The sequence below is a fragment of the Triturus cristatus genome, chromosome 2_1, assembly GCF_964204655.1.
Source record: "Triturus cristatus chromosome 2_1, aTriCri1.1, whole genome shotgun sequence".
NCBI lineage: Eukaryota > Metazoa > Chordata > Amphibia > Caudata > Salamandridae > Triturus > Triturus cristatus.
The window spans coordinates 1,129,320,887-1,129,340,229 of NC_140581.1; the positions used below are offsets into that span (position 1 = coordinate 1,129,320,887).

A 19,343-nucleotide genomic window follows, 5' to 3' on the forward strand; every position below is an offset into this window, starting at 1 on the left:
CGGTGTCAATGCAGTCTCTCTTCCAGTGTCAGTGCATTCTCTCTTCCAGTGTCAATGCAGTCTCTCTTCCAGTGTCAGTGTCGTCTCCGGTCCAGTGTCAGTGCATTGTCTCTTCCGGTGTCAATGCAGTCTCTCTTCCAGTGTCAGTGCATTCTCTCTTCCAGTCTCAATGCAGTCTCTCTTCCAGTGTCAGTGTTGTCTCCGGTTCAGTGTCAGTGCATTCTTTCTCCCAGTGTCCGGGCATTCTGTATGCCAGTGAATTGTTTCTCCGATCAGTGTCAGTGCATTCACTCTTGCAGTGTCAGTGCATTCTCTGTTCTAGTGTCAGTGCATTCTCTCTTCCAGTATCAGTGCATTCTCTGTTCTAGGGTCAGTGCATTCTCTGTTCTAGGGTCAGTGCATTCTCTGTTCTAGTGTCAGTGCATTCTCTCTTCCATTGTCAGTACATTCTCTGGTCCAGTGCCAGTGCCTTCTCAGGTCCAGTGTCAGTGCATTGTCTCTTCCGGTGTCAATGCAGTCTCTCTTCCAGTGTCAGTGTCGTCTACGGTCCAGTGTCAGTGCATTGTCTCTTCCGGTGTCAATGCAGTCTCTCTTCCAGTGTCAGTGCATTCTCTCTTCCAGTGTCAATGCAGTCTCTCTTCCAGTGTCAGTGTCGTCTCCGGTTCAGTATCAGTGCATTCTTTCTCCCAGTGTCCGGGCATTCTGTACGCCAGTGAATTGTTTCTCCGATCAGTGTCAGTGCATTCACTCTTGCAGTGTCAGTGCATTCTCTGTTCTAGTGTCAGTGCATTCTCTGTTCTAGTGTCAGTGCATTCTCTCTTCCAGTGTCAGTGCATTCTCTGTTCTAGGGTCAGTGCATTCTCTGTTCTAGTGTCAGTGCATTCTCTGTTCTAGTGTCAGTGCATTCTCTCTTCCATTGTCAGTGCATTCTCTGGTCCAGTGCCAGTGCCTTCTCAGGTCCAGTGCCGGTGCATTCTCAGGTCCAGTGTCAGTGCATTCTCAGGTCCAGTGTCAGTGATTCTCTCTTCCAGTGTCAGTACATTCTCTCTTCCAGTGTCAGTGCATTCTGCGGTCCAGTGTAGGTGATTCTCTATTCCAGTGTCATTGCATTCTCTCTTCCAGTGTCAGTGCATTCTCCGGTCCAGTGTCAGCGCATTCTCAAGTTCAGTGTCAGTGATTCTCTATTCCAGTGTCAGTGCATTCTCTCTTCCAGTGTAGTGCATTCTCCGGTCCAGTGTGAGTGCATTCTCTCTTCCAGTGTCAATGCAGTCTCTCTTCCAGTGTCAGTGTCGTCTCCGGTCCAGTGTCAGTGCATTGTCTCTTCCGGTGTCAATGCAGTCTCTCTTCCAGTGTCAGTGCATTCTCTCTTCCAGTGTCAATGCAGTCTCTCTTCCAGTGTCAGTGTCGTCTCCGGTCCAGTGTCAGTGCATGGTCTCTTCCGGTGTCAATGCAGTCTCTCTTCCAGTGTCAGTGCATTCTCTCTTCCAGTGTCAATGCAGTCTCTCTTCCAGTGTCAGTGTCGTCTCCGGTTCAGTGTCAGTGCATTCTTTCTCCCAGTGTCCGGGCATTCTGTATGCCAGTGAATTGTTTCTCCGATCAGTGTCAGTGCATTCACTCTTGCAGTGTCAGTGCATTCTCTGTTCTAGTGTCAGTGCATTCTCTCTTCCAGTGTCAGTGCATTCTCTGTTCTAGGGTCAGTGCATTCTCTGTTCTAGGGTCAGTGCATTCTCTGTTCTAGTGTCAGTGCATTCTCTGTTCTAGTGTCAGTGCATTCTCTCTTCCATTGTCAGTACATTCTCTGGTCCAGTGCCAGTGCCTTCTCAGGTCCAGTGCCGGTGCATTCTCAGGTCCAGTGTCAGTGATTCTCTCTTCCAGTGTCAGTACATTCTCTCTTCCAGTGTCAGTGCATTCTGCGGTCCAGTGTAGGTGATTCTCTCTTCCAGTGTCAGTGCATTCTCCGGTCTAGTGTCAGCGCACTCTCAAGTTCAGTGTCAGTGATTCTCTATTCCAGTGTCAGTGCATTCTCTCTTCCAGTGTCAGTGCATTCTCCGGTCCAGTGTCAGTGCATTCTCTCTTCCAGTGTCAATGCAGTCTCTCTTCCAGTGTCAGTGTCGTCTCCGGTCCAGTGTCAGTGCATTCTCTCTTCCGGTGTCAATGCAGTCTCTCTTCCAGTGTCAGTGCATTCTCTCTTCCAGTGTCAATGCAGTCTCTCTTCCAGGCTCAGTGTCGTCTCCGGTCCAGTGTCAGTGCATTCTCTCTTCCATTGTCAGTACATTCTCTGGTCCAGTGCCAGTGCCTTCTCAGGTCCAGTGCCGGTGCATTCTCAGGTCCAGTGTCAGTGATTCTCTCTTCCAGTGTCAGTACATTCTCTCTTCCAGTGTCAGTGCATTCTGCGGTCCAGTGTAGGTGATTCTCTCTTCCAGTGTCAGTGCATTCTCCGGTCTAGTGTCAGCGCACTCTCAAGTTCAGTGTCAGTGATTCTCTATTCCAGTGTCAGTGCATTCTCTCTTCCAGTGTCAGTGCATTCTCCGGTCCAGTGTCAGTGCATTCTCTCTTCCAGTGTCAATGCAGTCTCTCTTCCAGTGTCAGTGTCGTCTCCGGTCCAGTGTCAGTGCATTCTCTCTTCCGGTGTCAATGCAGTCTCTCTTCCAGTGTCAGTGCATTCTCTCTTCCAGTGTCAATGCAGTCTCTCTTCCAGGCTCAGTGTCGTCTCCGGTCCAGTGTCAGTGCATTCTCTCTTCCAGTGTCAATGCAGTCTCTCTTCCAGTGTCAGTGTCGTCTCCGGTTCAGTGTCAGTGCATTCTCTCTTCCAGTGTCAATGCAGTCTCTCTTCCAGTGTCAGTGTCGTCTCCGGTCCAGTGTCTGTGCATTCTTTCTCCCAGTGTCCGGGCATTCTGTATGCCAGTGAATTGTTTCTCCGATCAGTGTCAGTGCATTCACTCTTGCAGTGTCTGTGCATTCTCTGTTCTAGTGTCAGTGCATTCTTTCTTACAGTGACAGTGCACTCCCATCCCTCTTACTGTCCCCCTGTTTTAGTCGATGCTTTTACTTGAAGTAACATCACAATCAAGGGCCCTTAAGCATCTCTCAAAAATGTCCCATATGATCAGTGCTTTGGTAACCTCTACTTTCTTGTTGGATAATTGCTGTCAGTTGCTCTGTAATTGCAGCCATTGCAGATTCAGGAATGTGCACCAGTTATTAGCATTCCTCCTCCAGGAGGAGTTTGTTTGTTCTCAGCAGGAGGCAGATGGTTCGGGAGCCGTTAATTCATTCCCTGCACCAAGCACTTTTTCTCTCCTTCAACAAACAGCTCAAGGCGCTTCTGGCGCTTGTTGGTGGGTGACATGAGAGAGGGTTAATATGGGTAACTCTTGAAATGTAGTCTTGTGAGCCTTTGGCATCAACATAGAATCATGTATCCTTTTCCTCACTCTGGGACTCATTCACAAAGGTAAAGATACACTTTTGTGCAAGTTTACAATTTTTTGGACATTCACAAAGCCAGAGTTTAATTTTACTAATAGTAATTTTAGGACTACACTACGGAGACTTCGGAGCCGGGGGCGGCGAACACCCCACATAAAAAGATGGGACAAATCTATCTTTTCATGAGCAATCTCTGCGGTCCTAAAAGTACATTAAATCAAAATATACACTTACACAGAAGGGTAAGTTTACTCTTGTGAATCAGTCCCTCCGTGGATGGAAGGGGTGTGTAATACTGCGTAGCTCAAAATATCAAGATGCGCTTGCGCCTTACGCCGACAGTCACTATCGCTGTGTATGCAGGACCAGGGTTTCGGAGTGAGTGTTGGTCGCAGTGCAAGAACCAGGAGGACCCAGCATCAGTCATCGAAGATGACCATGGCCTTTGGCTACGTTCGGAGCTGAACTGGACCCCCGGGATGCAGTGAAACAGGGTACTCTTAAGGATTTGGGGGGCCTCGGGCAAAAAATATGTTCGGGCCCCTGTTTGGAACAACTTTTCATTTTATTAATCCCTTAATGACAAATAATCTTGACATATGTTAAAGGATGGAAAATAGAAACAGACAGAAAAAAGATGGGGGGGCCTGGGTAATTGCCCCCTTTGCCCATGCCTTAACATGTCTCTGCAGTGAAAGTCCCTGGTAGGTTGTGAAGAAGTAGCTGGATGGACTCAGGGAATCTTCAACTGGCTCCGCCGGGAGAGACAGGCACATAGTCTTCTTGCTTATTGACACAGACATGATTGCCATCCGTTCGGTTCTGTGCCAGACCCCAAAAACGCAGTATTTCATGCAGTTTCTTTAGATGCCTTTGAAGTTGAAACTGATATTAAAAGAGTTCCCAGCGATGCTCTTAGCTGTTGGTTTCTCCCTTGACACATGACATTTTTACTTCCAATGCTAATGAGTCCTTGACAGGGTAGGACTAGCAATGGTGCCTCTCTGGTACTTTCTCTGTAGGCTGCAGACTTCAGGACTTCTCTAAGAGCAGGATGGGCTGTTATGAGTGGTGGCTCCTCCGACTTGGCGGAGGACTGTTGCCCCCCTCTCCCCTGCTGAGAGTCAGCAAAGGTAAACAGGAAAAATAAAATAATGATGGCTGTCATCACAGGCAGCAGGGAAGGAGTAGCGCACAATCTAAGTGCGCATGACGGTCTGGCAGGCAGTCTTAGGCCAGCTAAACAAGCATGTGCACTTAGGTTTCTCCAACCCAGCTGTGTTGCAGTAGTGGCTGCCACCAAACGGCTGTGGGGGAGTAGAGGGGGGAAGGAATAAAAAAACACTTACCTGGATGCTGCCGGCCCTGCCACCACCTCTCCTCTGTCCTCCATCCTCTTCCTGGCTTCTGTGGAAGCGGGAGGCACCCAGGCTCCCCTGAGCCAATCAGAACGCTGCAATACAGTGTTGTGATTGGTCTGAGCGCCGTGGTTCGGCGCACAGCCAGGGAATAGGAGCCTGGGCATGTTCTCCGACCGGGCTGTAATGCAGTCTAGGTGGAGAAAATGCAAAGTGTGCATGACATTTTGGCCGGCCTGGGACGGCCGGCCAAAATGTTATGCGTACTAAGGAAGTGCCTACCACTCCCCCAGCCTCTAAACAGCCCAGCCCCGCCACCAACCAACTGAGACAGTCAGTAGTTCAAATAAAATGATAACTTTAAGTTATTATCATTTTATTTTTCTATTTTTAATTGCTCACTCAGTGAGCAGTGGGGCAACGATTCTCTGCCTTAGCGGAGGAGCCGGGTTGGAGAAACTGCACTGAGTCCCAGGCACTGTCTTGAGTGGCAAACCAGGCCGCTCAGCCCAATCCTGGCGCTGCTCTCGTGCTATTGAGAGCAGCGCCGGGATTGGGTGGGGAGCCTGTGCTTGTATTCCAGGGACTGCTGGGACACCATCAGGAGAGAAGAAGAGTGCCGAGGTTGCTGGCAGCGTCGGAACAGGTATGTTTTTTTGTTTAAATCATTTCCCTAATCCCCTGTCCTGCCCCCCCACCCCGAACCCCATCCACCCACTCGAGTTTCGCAGCGGCCGCACTGTCTGTTATGACTCAAACAGAACCCCATGCCACAATTAAAGTTGCTTCCTCCTGAGGTGCAGGACTGTTAGAACATTTCTGCCAGGGTTGATTTGGGTATCCAGTCTGACCCTGTCCAACATACTTCTCCAGTCATAGAAATGACAGAAAGACTGACCACCATTGCACACTACAAGGTTAAATATATCTTAATCTGGAATATGTCTACTTATTTTCTTATTTTTTTCTATTGCTGATTATGAAAAATGTCAGAAAAACACAGCATGTTGCAATATTTTATTTTAAAAGCTTCTTCTACTAAGGAGTGGTGCCGTATTAGAGCACCGCATTAAATGGCAAAATTATAGTTTGCTTTGAGAGAAATCTTTTAAAAACTGCTTAATTGGGAGAATTAAAAAGCGTGTGCGAACGGTACCCAGCTGAGACAATGATGCCTCTTGTGTTGCTCCTGTCGAATGTGCTTCTCATAGCTTAGTGAATCAAACAGTGTGGGTTTCAGCATGTCTAGTGTTTGTACCTAACCATGCTGTACCCTAGACATGCTGAAACCCACTCACATGCTGAAACCCACTCTGTTTGATTAGAGTGGAACTACATCCTGTTCATTCATAATATTCGTATTTATTCCACAATCAGCTGTATTTATTTATTGCACTCACAGAAATACTTACTAATGCACTGCTGCAATATTCTTCACTGGGAAATTACACTTGTGAACATGCTACGAAGAGGGATTTCAGTATACGTAATGGACTAATGTGTATTCTCTGGTTTGCATTTTCTACCCTCCCCCGCCCACTCCCTAGGAATAATCTGCCAGGCCTCTCTGAAGCCCCTGTAGAATCCACTCATTCCAGCCTGTATTCACCCTCATGTGAATGGTGGGGTTTCCATGCCGTGGACAGCTTTGAAACCCTACTCCCCTCGTAAGCGGGGTTATAATGAGTGCTGCAGTCTGGTCCTTCCCAACAAGCAAATAGGGCTCACTTTTGGGAGATATTGGCTTTGCCAATGGTTTTTACCAATGCTGTAGTGCATTCCCTTTACTGTGAAGCATGGCTGAAGAGAAAAAAGGTGCTATGATGCAGCTGTATCATTTTGCAGGACAGCATCAACAAAATGACCTAGGTACCTTTATTTTTATTTTTATCCATCAATCTGAGAAGGGAAGCAATTTTTTGTTCAAAAGCAGGTGGGGAGAGCAACATGGAGGGTGAGGGTAAGCAACACGGAGGGTGCATGAAGCAACACAGTACGGGGCGAGAAACACACAGAAGAGAGACAGCAGCACAGAGTACAGGGAAAAGAAACACGGGTGAAAGAGAGAGCAGTTTGGAATGGGAAGCAATATTGAGGGCATAGGCAGAAGAAGTAACACAGGCGGCATGAGCAAAAATACACAGGGGATGGAAGAAGCAACAGGAAGGGCAAGGTGAGAAGCACAAGGGAGACAAAGCAACAAGGAGCGGGGGAGAAGCACATGGGCGAGAGAGAGCAACACAAGCTCTGGTGGGGGTTGGAGAAGCAGAAGCAGACGACAGCTTGAAAACACATGTACTCTCTTGGAGAACTTGGCAAAAAGAAAAACAAATGTTCCTTAAAAGTGAACAGTGGAAGAAAATAAGTAAAGAGAGTATGCTACTGGGGAAGAACAGACACAAAATGGACAAGGCTAGCCATTGAATAAGAAGAAAACTAATAAAAGTTACAATAATGCCAACTAAAAGTAGGTGTGGGCGAGCTTAAGCCTACTGTGAGAAACAATAAGGGGAATATTTAATAGTAGATTATGCAATGCAGAAAGGCAAGTTGCTGCACTGCATTATGTGGACAGGAGAGAGATGAACAGTGCAATAAATACCACGATATGGTACTGTCCTGCTCCCTCCTTGCGCTTTTAAGTCTCTGTTAACCTGGGTTTGCATCAAACTACATGGGTATATTCACAGGAACGCCCATGTTCCACCCATGCAACTCCTACCCTATGCAAAGAAATGCAAGGCCTCGCTATACGCTGTGCTGCATTACTTTGTATTTACAAGCCACTCAAAGCCACTTAAAATGTGGCATACTAAATGCCAAAATGGGTTTTGCTTCTGGGCTGAGCCACAAATGTTACTTAAACCTGGTGCAAAATCTTAGTAAATCTAGCCCCAAGTCTTTCACAACCAGATAACTACTCTGTCTGGTAGGTTCAATCTAAAACCTTGGTACACAACAGACTTGTAACTCTATCTTGGATCTCACAGCTATTGTGGTCAAGATTAACCAGGGCACAACTCTGGTTTATGTGATCACTGCTATGTATATATATGTTGGTTGGGCCCTTAAGAAGGTGAATTATAGCATATGATGCTGGCTTACTTCATCCTCTCTTCTGTCTCACTGTTTTTTCTACTTGATCTCCCATTTATGGACGAACCATTACTGGGAGCTGCCCACAAAAATTAACTTACAACTTTTAATTTCCTCTGACTAGCGAACTACTATCAGCTACACAAAAGAGTAAACCTAGTAATTGGTATAATTCCAAAATAGAGACAGAAAATGCTCAGACATAAAGTTCTGTCCTAAATATAATTTTCAAAAATATTGCCCAGATGAAGGAAATAATGGAAAATCTACACCGATTGTACGATATGTTTGTAAATGATATTTAGGACACAATATTTATATCAGACGATATTTCTGACTCAGATATTCTGTCGTATAACACTAGGAATTGGTGGTAACACTATCTTCTTTACACAAACAGATCATGTGAAGTTGGCTGCCTGTCTAAAATTACTTTTCAGGATTTATGTACCCTGTGTTGACAGACTCAAAGATATGCCCTGTGTACGGGAGTGATGAAGCATAACCATATCGGATGCTGACAACATGCAGATAAACATGAAAAGCAAAGGCACTGATAAATCACAGAGAAGTACTTCTATGGCTACACCCATGGTGCTGTAACATTTTCAGCGTAGTATCTCAAGACATGAGTAACAGAGGGCAGGGTTCTGTCACATTTTCAGCGAAATATCTTAAGAAATGAGAAACAGAGGGCAGGATTCGCTCCCACTAGGTAAAAAGTAGGTGAAGCATGAGAAACCATTGAGTAGTGGTCTAAGTCAATCTGCGGTCAACAGGCAGTCCATACAATAACAGCTTTATCGCATAAAATTAGAACATGTTGTATTTCCCCTGAATGAGAGGCATGCAGATATGAGTTGTCTGAACGCCATACCACCCCACCGACTTACAACGCCTGCAATCACTACCACAAAGCAATCCAAAAACCTGATCTAAAAAGAACTGCTGATAACCTGTTGAAGCCGACGTATGAGTGCTGACTGGAATCACTAAACCCGGCGATTGTGTTATGCTAGTGGCACCCAACATTCAGATAGGCTGGACACCCACGGGCGGCGACCCGGGGCACACAGTTAGAACGATCTCAAATACAAATGACCAACTCCCTTTGCCACCGTCATCAGCCAATATCTGAATCCGGTCACACTAGAGTAGCACCAGCCCAGCATGCTAATGTGGATGCTGATCATGTCAGATTAACTTTCACCTCGTGAGTTGCTATCTGCACCCAGGAAATGTTTGCTTTACGTGTATGAACCCCGTAACGCAATTTACTCCCTAAAATATAGTATAATATTCTGAGGTTTCTGCAGTTCATCCTCATCCTGTGCTGTGCATTATAAGATACATATGTATATAGTTCACAAATAAATAAATTCATATATAAATACATGTTTGGGCTGTGTCATCATTCAGGTATTCAAGAACAAGTTAGAGATTTGGGAATCCCAGCTATTATCACCATCACGTGTGAGATAATACACATGTCGCTTCACCCAATCTAACATTTCGGCAGCAACTATTCTGATAATTTGCCATAGAGGGATAAAGGGAGCATCTTTATGGGACTGCATGCTAGGGGACACTGGCTGGTGAGTATTTTCACCATGCAGAGGTGGGGCTGGTGCTTCACCATAGGGCTGCGTTTGTTCACTATTTCGGGAGAGAATGATAAAGGGATATGCGATGCCATTGATTACTGATTGTTGCACAAATTGTAAGTGCAAGAGCGATGGCACCAACACCGATAATATTCACATACATGCCTGGCAGGAATCAATAGGTTTCAGAGTGATGAATATGCTTTAATTCCAAAGAAAGATTGATTTTCTGCATTGTTTTCTTCTCTACCACTGCAAGAGATGCGTCAGGTCTTGGCAATTTACAAAGGGTTGAATGAATACAAGCGAACTACAGAGCTTCAAGGCAAAGCAGGGGAAACAAACATACTGGAGTCTATGAAATGAAAATACAAAAATCATGTAAATGATCGGATTGAGAATCGTAGAATTTAAGCTATTGGTATAAATATATATTATATAATCTAATCCTCACTGCAGAAAACTTGATTTTCTGCTTCTAGAAAGTCACAACATGATAATGAGTCAAAGGTTGGATGTGTGGGGTGTTTTCTTTAAAGGTCTTGCACACTACCATTTTCAAAGCTGAGGAACTAAGGGAGTCCAACATCCTGGGCCCCTTTGCTCCATACAACCAGTGCATATGGGTTGCTTTGAATGGATTATGGTCTCAGTCATTAATTTCTGAAGGCATCTCACCTCAAGTGTTGACTCTATAGTGGTCAACTCTCTGAAAGCAAGTGATGTCTCAGAATGTAGCGTCTTTCAATTTTTTACACGACTTCAAAGGTAGTTAAACTATATGTCTTATAGAAGTCTGGAAAAATAAGTCTCTATTTTAACCTGGGCTTCACCCTGGATCAAATTATTTTCATGTCGGCACACATCTTCTCATGCTGCTAAACCATCCAGCTCAATGACGTTTTCAGATCCACCATACAAGTGCTGGTCCTCATACACCTTACATTAAAAAATGGTTTACTTGTGAGTCTGTCCAAAAATGCTATAGTGCCTTGCAGAGCCACCATGCACTCATCTGCCCATCTTGGAGGAGGGTGAATAAAGAAGTTGGACCACATCCCCCATGCCTAGAAAACCTCCATTGAGGCCAGTATCTAATTCAAGGAAGCATGCTTAACCAACACATCTCTTCATTTAGGCAGACCCTCCTTTCCTAACTGATAAATGGGTTCTGACAGGGTGAGAAAATAATGCCTGGAATACATCTTGAGTACTGCTTGAGATCCCAGAAGTAAGGAAAACTAAAACTCTGAACCAAGCCTTCTCCTTTGGACTCCTGGAATCTGGAACAATATCTGTGAAGATCTCAGATTGAATTAAGACATTTGAAATCTCATCTATTCATAATCTATATGTACAAGTAATAATCGCCTTGTGTACTCTCATCAATAAAGTCTCTCATTCTCTCTGCCATCCTGGTCAATACGCTATCACGTTTGCAATTACAGCTATGCTTGGACATAGTTAATTCAATGCTTCTAACATTACACTCTTTTTCACGATGAGTAAAGTTTGTCATTGCCCCCATGGCTATGTCTATGCCATATAAACCTGTGTAAATAATGACAGAAAGAAACCTGACGTCCTGGTGCAAGTCTTGACCTCAAATGAAGGAAGGCCTACTTCCTTGATATCCAATAGAAGGCCTTCATTTAGCACCTGCTTCTCGCTATGTTTGCAACCAAACATACTGGACGAATGGCCGTATTAGCAAAGACCAATGTTTAATTAGGGGGGAGTCTGCATGTTGGTGTGTTGGTAACTATGCTGAGCTCCTGTTTTGCTACATGCAACCAGCCCTGATGTTAGAAGATTGCGATGCTCCACAGGGGGCTTAACCAGGAGCATAAGGTTGCGCTTTCCAAGTTGATAATTAGCGACCCTGTTATTTTTTACCAGAATTCACCCTGGTTCCTTCCCTCTAGGACCACACGGATGCTAACATGGATCTGTCATAAAAGACAGCATCATGCATTGTCCACCCAACCCAACGTGAAGTATGTTAGCTTAATTCACAATAACACCTCTATGCAACTATGTAACTGCGAGGAGATCCAGTATCATACTGCGTGGTGAGATCCAGTAAAATGGAATCCCACATCCACACAAACTTTCAGCACAAACTTACTACATGACAATGTGTACTTAGTGTTGACAGCAAACTAAGGACCTTATTGAGATTTTGAATGATGAAATACTAGGTCACAAATGTGGTGAATATCCAGGGACACTGGAATTACGCAATTTTGAGGCCACGGCTTCTTTTACATAATTATGAATTTGCCACATTTGCCACTCACTCCATCATCTGCTGCATAATCTGCAAATTTTAACCAAAAATGTTTTGTTTCTAGCTCAAATGGATCAAAAGTTACTAAAAACGCATCAAAGTGTGTTTGCGCTCAGTGGACGGCCCTTTGCAAAGGTTGCCTGGTAGTCTTTCATTTGCTTATGTCTATATTTAGTTGTTAAACTGACACTAATGAGGTGAAATCTTTGCCCAGATAGAATTACCATGTGTAAAAAAGTCAAAATAATGAATTAACAGTATCACAAAGTGTGCTGCATTATGCTGCATAATTTGCCTTTTCTTCTTTTGCCGCATAATTTAGTCAATCCTGCCACATAAATTGGCGCATATTTCCAGCGGCCCTGGAAATATCCCATCCGCATTATTACAAGTGCATCATATCCTATGGCATTTGTAATTCGGCAGAGGGGATATCACCACATTTGTGGCAGCGTATCTCATCTACCAAACTCTGATTCAGGCCCTAAATGTTGCCTGCTACAACAACTCTTACATTCACTATTAAGAAGCCTCACAGTCCGAGCTCCGCCTTGAGTGGAAGAGGTACATGTCAGTGAAATGATAGCATAACTCACTCTGTGAAATTTAAAGCAAGTCCAATGTAGGTGGTTCCTCTTCTAAAGCTCGGGCACCATGCCAGACAAACCCGTTACCTCACTTGCCCTCCCTGGTTTCGTGATGGCGCCATAAAGGGTTGCATTGCGTTAAAAGTCCATTAGCACATTACAAATGTGCATGCATTAGGACTGTGGCGGCCCATTAGCCCGTTTCAGAGCAAAGAGGTCGTGCCCACTGCATCCATCATGCACTGAAAAACGTATAACAACATGCTTGTATGTTGCCTGAAAGCCCACTGGGTTGCAAGGGGGTTAAAGTTAATGATGACTCAAATGTATGCACCCTAATGGACTTTAGCTTCTGGACAGGCACTGCCACCTCAGATGGAGTGCGCGCTGACAGTATGCCAGTTTTGGCTTCATAAAGTAAACCTGGCACGATGCGAACAAATAAATACACAAAGTAAACCCAAGATGTGCTGGGCTGTGGCGTGTCAATTCATGCCCCAGTGTTCCCGAGATGGTCTTATCTGCAGCACACCTGGCCCCGCTCCACCTGCCCAGGCTTAGAGATAGAAAAACAAAGAGCCCATGAGCGGAGGGCACGTACCTCTTCGGAAACTGAAGCACCTCTTGATTTTCCGGTAGGTCCCCTTGGGGATCAGCGGGGTGGGCGCCAAGGTGCTGACTGTCCGGACCCCTGCATTCTTATCTTCCAGCATCATGAAGCAGCACGGCTGGCTTCGAGGCGCGCGCTGCTGCTGAAAGCCACATCTGGGTTCCTTGCAGCGCTCACTCCATTGCCACCTCCTGTGCAGAGGAAATTAAACTGGACTCCTCGCGTGGCCTGGGGGCGTGTGGTGGTCGTCAGTGTCGTCTGTGTTTCCCGGTCGGTGAAGCATTCCCTGGTTTTGTTTTCCTTTGCCGTCTTCGCTGGTGAGCAGCTGCGCCTCCCCCCTGTGCAGGGCAGCTTTGCGCCTGTATCCGGGGAGCCGTCGTGTAACCGAGGTGCCCTCTCAGTAGGCGCTCCTGGAGACTCCCTTCACAGAAGCAGGTCTTGACTCCTCGTCAGCCAGAGCCCGGTGACTGCGAGAGACTGGCCGCCTCAGCCCCTGGCTCCCTGCACCGAGTGCGCACTCCCAGGGGCAGACGCGGCAGCAGACCTCCTCACCTGGAGCAGCAGCGCACGGCCGTGCGTGAGGGGGAGGGCGGGAGGCGTGTGGCGGGACGCAGGGCTGCCAGGAGCCTCCCGGGGGAGCTGCCCGCTCCCTGCATTTATGACCGCAGGAGTACCATAAAGCGGCGAGCCCCCGAGCAGCCCCTGGCGACGCTGGATGAGGAGATAAGAGACGGCGCGCGGCTGCCACACGCACTGCGAGCTCCGCGGGTCCGTGTCTCGCAGCCTCCTCCCCCCTGGCAGTGCCCGCTACAGGTACTCCCAGGGATTGTTACCACCCCTTTAATAACTCTCTAACTCCGTCTCCTTCCCCTGATCCCCTTCCATGCTGTCTCTTTCTTGGGTCACACTGTCTGTCTCCTGACTATGGTCATTCCTTTTTATCTCTTTCCATTCTCCTTTCTCACCCCTCTCTCATACCTCACCCTATGCTACCCTCTGTCTCTCTAGCCCCAAGGGCCACACTCTCTCCTCCTCTATGATACGCACATAATCTCCTCGGCCAGACTCTCCTCTGTCACTTTCTCCCTCTTTTCCGCCACACCAACCCTTGTCTGTCTCCCTTTACCTTTCCTCTGACACGGCCCTCATCTTCTTTTGTCAGTTCCTTCCTCTTCTCTTTATTCCCTCTTTCTACCTCTCTGCCCCTCTTTTCATCTGCCCTCCTTCCTCTGTCACTCCACCGAAGCTTCCCCTTATGCCACCCACCTCTCCTCTGTTACACTCTCTTCTTAGCGTTGTCACTGCATACCGAGCCAACTCTCACCTCCACTCACGGACTATCTCTACAGTACTCCTTGCCACACTCTCTCCACCCCACCTGTCAAAAGCATCCTCATTCGTTTCCGATACCCCCTGTCTCTTCCTCCTCTGCCACCGCCTCTCTCTCTCCCTTGCTCGCCTTTTTCAGCCTCTCACTCCCGTCTGCCCTTCCATCTTTCTCTCTCTCTTCTTTACTACGGCGCTCTCTTCCCAATAGTCCTTGTCGCACTCTCTTTACCGCCTTTCCCTTTCCACACTGGCCCCTGTCACAGGCTCCTCTGTAACTTGGCACTGCCCCTTTCCGCTGGTAACCTGCCTGTCCCCTTCCCTCACCGAGTCCCTCTGCCAGACACACCCTATCCCCTCTCTGTCCGCCTGTCCCCTGCCCCCTCGCAGCCCCCTGCAGCAGGTGCAGCCTAAGCTTCTGTGCGTCCACGGGCAGCAGGGCAGCGCTCGCGTGTGAAGAGAGGGAAAACAACACCGGCAGAGGCGCTCTTTCGACCTTCTGACTTTGATTTGACTTCGAGCCGCGATCACGTGCTGCAGCTTAGCATCCAGCAATTAACAACCCCCTTCATCTCTCACAAGTAGAGCTGCCCATGCCCCCCTCCCCCCGTCCCCACCCGCGCCGCCATCACCCGCATTCCAGTTCATTCCTCGTGCGCATTAGTTTTAGCACTTCGCATGCAGCCAAGAAAGGGAGTTCCTTATCGAGTTATAACTCGGAAATCTGAAGATTTACTCAACATGCCTAGTTGTAACTTTGATAAACAATTCACAATCTTTCCTGGAATTTTCCCATACCAGCCTCTCAGAAACAGGTCCATTCTCTGAGCTCTGAAGGTCACCTGCCTTTAAGCGCGCGAAACTGTCCTAAGCGTCCCCGAACAAACAGCAAGCGTTATCGCGCGGTTAATGATTCATGGAGCGGCCTGTCTCCAGGCCGAAGCCGCCATGGCATGGCTGGCATTCCTGCCCTGCGGCAGGCCCGCACTTCAACCATGACCGCCTACCCTTGCTGACGACCGGCGCATAGGCTAACCCAGGGGAGGCAGTCCAGCTGCTGGGAAAGCCTGCTTCTCTTTCCATCATAAAAGGGGCAGTTTTCAAGGCACAAATAGCGCTTTGCGCTTCCTTGGGCCACATTGTAAGAATGGGTATTGCATGGATGTGAACCATTGAAAACACCTACAGTTTTTTCGACTCAAATTCCACTCTACTAATATAGTGATACTGGGCCTTGTGTCAAACAGTTATGCCTCCTTTAAGCTGACGCTAACTTGGTGAAATGTTTTTCTCTCTCCAAACATTTTACGCATCGCATAAGTGCTGCTCTGTACAGCACGTATCCGCTGTGTTGCATGTTTTAGAATTTGCCGAGGCATAGTATTTTGTTCCTGGGTTTCTGCAATATGTTTCTGATTTTGATTGTATTTTGCTCTTATTTATTCTTTGGCTGCTGCACCGTGTTTCGATAAAAATTAATAAATCTGCCACAAATGTGTTTAGTGACTTAAGTGGCTCCTCACCAATAGGCCGCATTACGGAAATCACAGCAATGAGAAGTGGAGTTTTTGCCCTAGTTCGGCACATGTGCAAAATATACAGTAGTAAAGAAGATAGTGAAAAGTTCAAAAGCCTGAAATAAACAATAAAAAAAAACCTGAAAAATGTGTAGCGTTGGGATGGCATTTTAGACTCGTTGCTGTGCCGCGCTATATGCCTGGGTGACGGTTGTATAAAATAATAAAAACACTATATGACTTCTAATCAATAATCAACCTTTTCCACATGACAAATTACTTTGTTTCTGGTTTTCTAAAAATGCTAATCAAGCTTGAGAAAATGTTAATATGTTCCTAAATACGTGATAAAGAGATGATCAGCTCCTTCATTGACTACATATATATACATATTATCTACTGGCGGTCGCCAGTAGATAGTTATAGTTAGGACCGTGTTTCCATAGGAAATCTCAAAATTCTAATTTGAATAACTTTGGCGCCGGTTGACGAATCCTCGCGAAATATTCAAAACTAATCGGGCGCTCCGCTCAGCTCCTACCCTGAAAGTCTCGGGGGAATTCGTCAAGCGGGGGCCGATAAAAAAGGGGGGTCCCAAAACGCATTTTCCCCATGTATTTTCCCATTGGACCTTTAGTCGAAGGTACAGCCCGAACGGCTGAACAGAATTACTTGAAATTTGGCATAGAGGTAGTCCTCAGGTCAGGGATGTGCCTTTTGCATATATGGAGTCAATCTGTTCAGTAGTTCCTGAGAAAATTGCAGTTAAAAGTACATAAATATCTATAGCCGCGCACCGTGCACGAACCGTGCGCGCACCTTAACGTGCGCGAGCGTAATTCTGATTGGTGGTTACATGTCAGTCAACGTTCGAATCGGTCGAAATCAGGAAGTGTCGGCCGCCATTTTGTTTGTTTTGAGTGCGAGAGTGAAAAAGGAAGGTGGCGAACGTGAAAAGGGGGCAGGGTAGAGAGTTCCTGACCCCCTAGCCTTTGTCAGGGGGTCCCTGAAGGACCCTGAAGGCAGAAAAAAACATTTACATTTTTAAAAAAAAAATCGCGGGATGCGCGCACCGTGCGCGCACGGTGAAAAACTATAAAAAAAAAAAAAAAACTTTTTAATACGTAGTTTATTGTAAAATAAATATATAAAAAATATAATAATACATACATAACTTAGCATTTAAAAAACCGTACAAATTCACTGAAAAAACGATAGGTTTCACACACGTTATAGTTAGGAATTAGCATTTAAAAAACCTTGCAAATTCACTTAAAAAACCATAGGTTTCACACATGTTATAGTTAGGTGGACATTTCACTCGTAAAAAACCAATGAAATTCCCCTGTTATAGTTAGTTCAGATAACTATAACTCGCGCGACCAATACTCTATCACAAGGATGATGTCATCAGTGATGTCATGAGTGATGCCACTGACCATGTCATGAGTGATGTAATATGAGACGTCATGAGCAGTGGATTGCGGGCGCGCGAGTTATAGTTACCTGAACTAACTATAACGGGGGAATTTCATTGTTTTTTTACGAGTGAAATGTCCACCTAACTATAACATGTGTGAAACCTATGGTTTTTTAAGTGAATTTGCAAGGTTTTTTAAATGCTAATTCCTAACTATAACGTGTGTGAAACCTATGGTTTTTTAAGTGAATATATATATATATATATATATATATATATATATATATATATATATATACCAACACAATACGAAGCGGTGAACATATACAACAATAAGGCTCTCCTAGATCACCGAAGCACAAGTATGATTGCTTCTTGCCACGTCCAGCTGGTGCAATGGCGACATTATTCATCCATGAAACTCACACCATTAATAAGTCAATAGTCTATGACATGTATTCAATAAGAGGCACTTCACTAGTACTAGACAGCCAGAAATTATCCAATGATGTGTGGTGAAAGCACATGCACACTGACACCCAGGAAATGCAGATACACATCGCAGCCACCTTATAGCCACAACACACAAATACAAAGTTCATATTTTAATATTATAAACTAATGTCAGAATCAGCAATATGAACCCTACAAGCCACCAAATGACCATTACTGCTCCTCCATTGGAAAAAACACCCCTTGCCATTGGGATATGAATGACCATAAAGGACAGAGAAAAAACCAAACCTTAAATGAATGAGTGCGGGGGGCTGTAATCAGGGCTGGATGAACTTCTACACCCATTCAACTCTGAGAGGGTTAGACCCAATCCTGCACCCAACCCCACACAGTGCACGGTGTCACCCGCAGGGGCTTGGAGGCGCAACCCCGACACTGTGCACGGTGATAGACATCTTAGTTTATGTTTAAAGAACATAGAAATTCCCCAAAAAATAAGATTAAAGTAATGTAAAGTTAGGAATGGGATAATGTCTTTGTTTAAAATCTTTATTTTGGGCCACAAACATAGCGGTATATATATATATATATATATATATATATATATATATATATATATATTCACTGAAAAAACCATAGGTTTCACACATGTTATAGTTAGCTGTACATTTCACTCGTAAAAAACCAATGAAATTCCCCCGTTATAGTTAGTGCAGGCAACTATAACTCACGCGACCGCAATCCTCTGCTGATGCTAATACTGTATTTAGACACTTATTTGCCCATGTCTTCTTCCATTAAATTTTAGCTATACATATATTACAAATATTTTTTTTTCATAAAGGCACATATGTCATCAGCAGAAGATTGCGGTCGCGTGAGTTATAGTTGCCTGCACTAACTATAACGGGGGAATTTCATTGGTTTTTTACGAGTGAAATGTACAGCTAACTATAACATGTGTGAAACCTATGGTTTTTTCAGTGAATTTGCAAGGTTTTTTAAATGCTAATTCCTAACTATAACGTGTGTGAAACCTATGGTTTTTTCAGTGAATTTGTACGTTTTTTTAAATGCTAAGTTACTTTACGCCATTTGTGGCGTGCGCGCCCAGTTACCGCAGTTCGTTCCGTGCGCGCACGGTGCGCTTCGCGCACCGTGCGCGCACAGTGAGCATGCGGTGCGCTTCGCGCACCGCGCGCCCACTTTACGCAGTTAGTGCGGTGCACGCACGGTGGTCACGCGGTGCTGCCCACGTTATGCGGGATGGGCCATGTACGCACGATGCGCTTCGCGCACCGTGCGCACATGGGGGACATATTATGCGCATCGTTGTGAAATGTATTCTTTATTATTTTCATAAGTTTGATATGCCATGCACAAATGGTGCGCTTCGGGCACCGTTTGCACACGGAGTGGGGAGAGTGTGGATAATTATTTTTTTTTAATTTTTTTTTACCGTACGCGTACGGTAAGCGTAATCGGCGATTCTTGGGGAAAAAAAAAAAATTTTTTTTGGCCTTGGGGGTTGTTTGGGGACCCGTATATCACTGCTGGGTGGTTATGATCTCAATATACTGCCCCTTTAGACATTTTTTGGCTTCATTTTTGGTGCCCCACTCAGAGTGCGGGAGAGAAAATGGCGGCCGC

The 19,343-nt window shown here is 45.7% G+C and overlaps 1 protein-coding gene across 6 annotated transcripts in view; it reads right to left on the reverse strand.

Moving 5' to 3' along the window:
• Positions 1-19,343, reverse strand: part of ARHGAP24 (Rho GTPase activating protein 24) — a 1,422,561-nt gene that overhangs the window by 161,670 nt on the left and 1,241,548 nt on the right. The window contains exon 1 of one of the 6 annotated variants that reach the window (XM_085636559.1): positions 12,966-14,717. The exons of the other annotated variants lie outside the window; for them this stretch is intronic. Coding sequence (XP_085492685.1) covers positions 12,966-13,080 — 115 coding nt within the window. The 5' untranslated portion in view covers positions 13,081-14,717. Of the gene's footprint in view, positions 1-12,965; positions 14,718-19,343 lie in introns of those variants that run through there. 6 annotated transcript variants of the gene reach the window in all.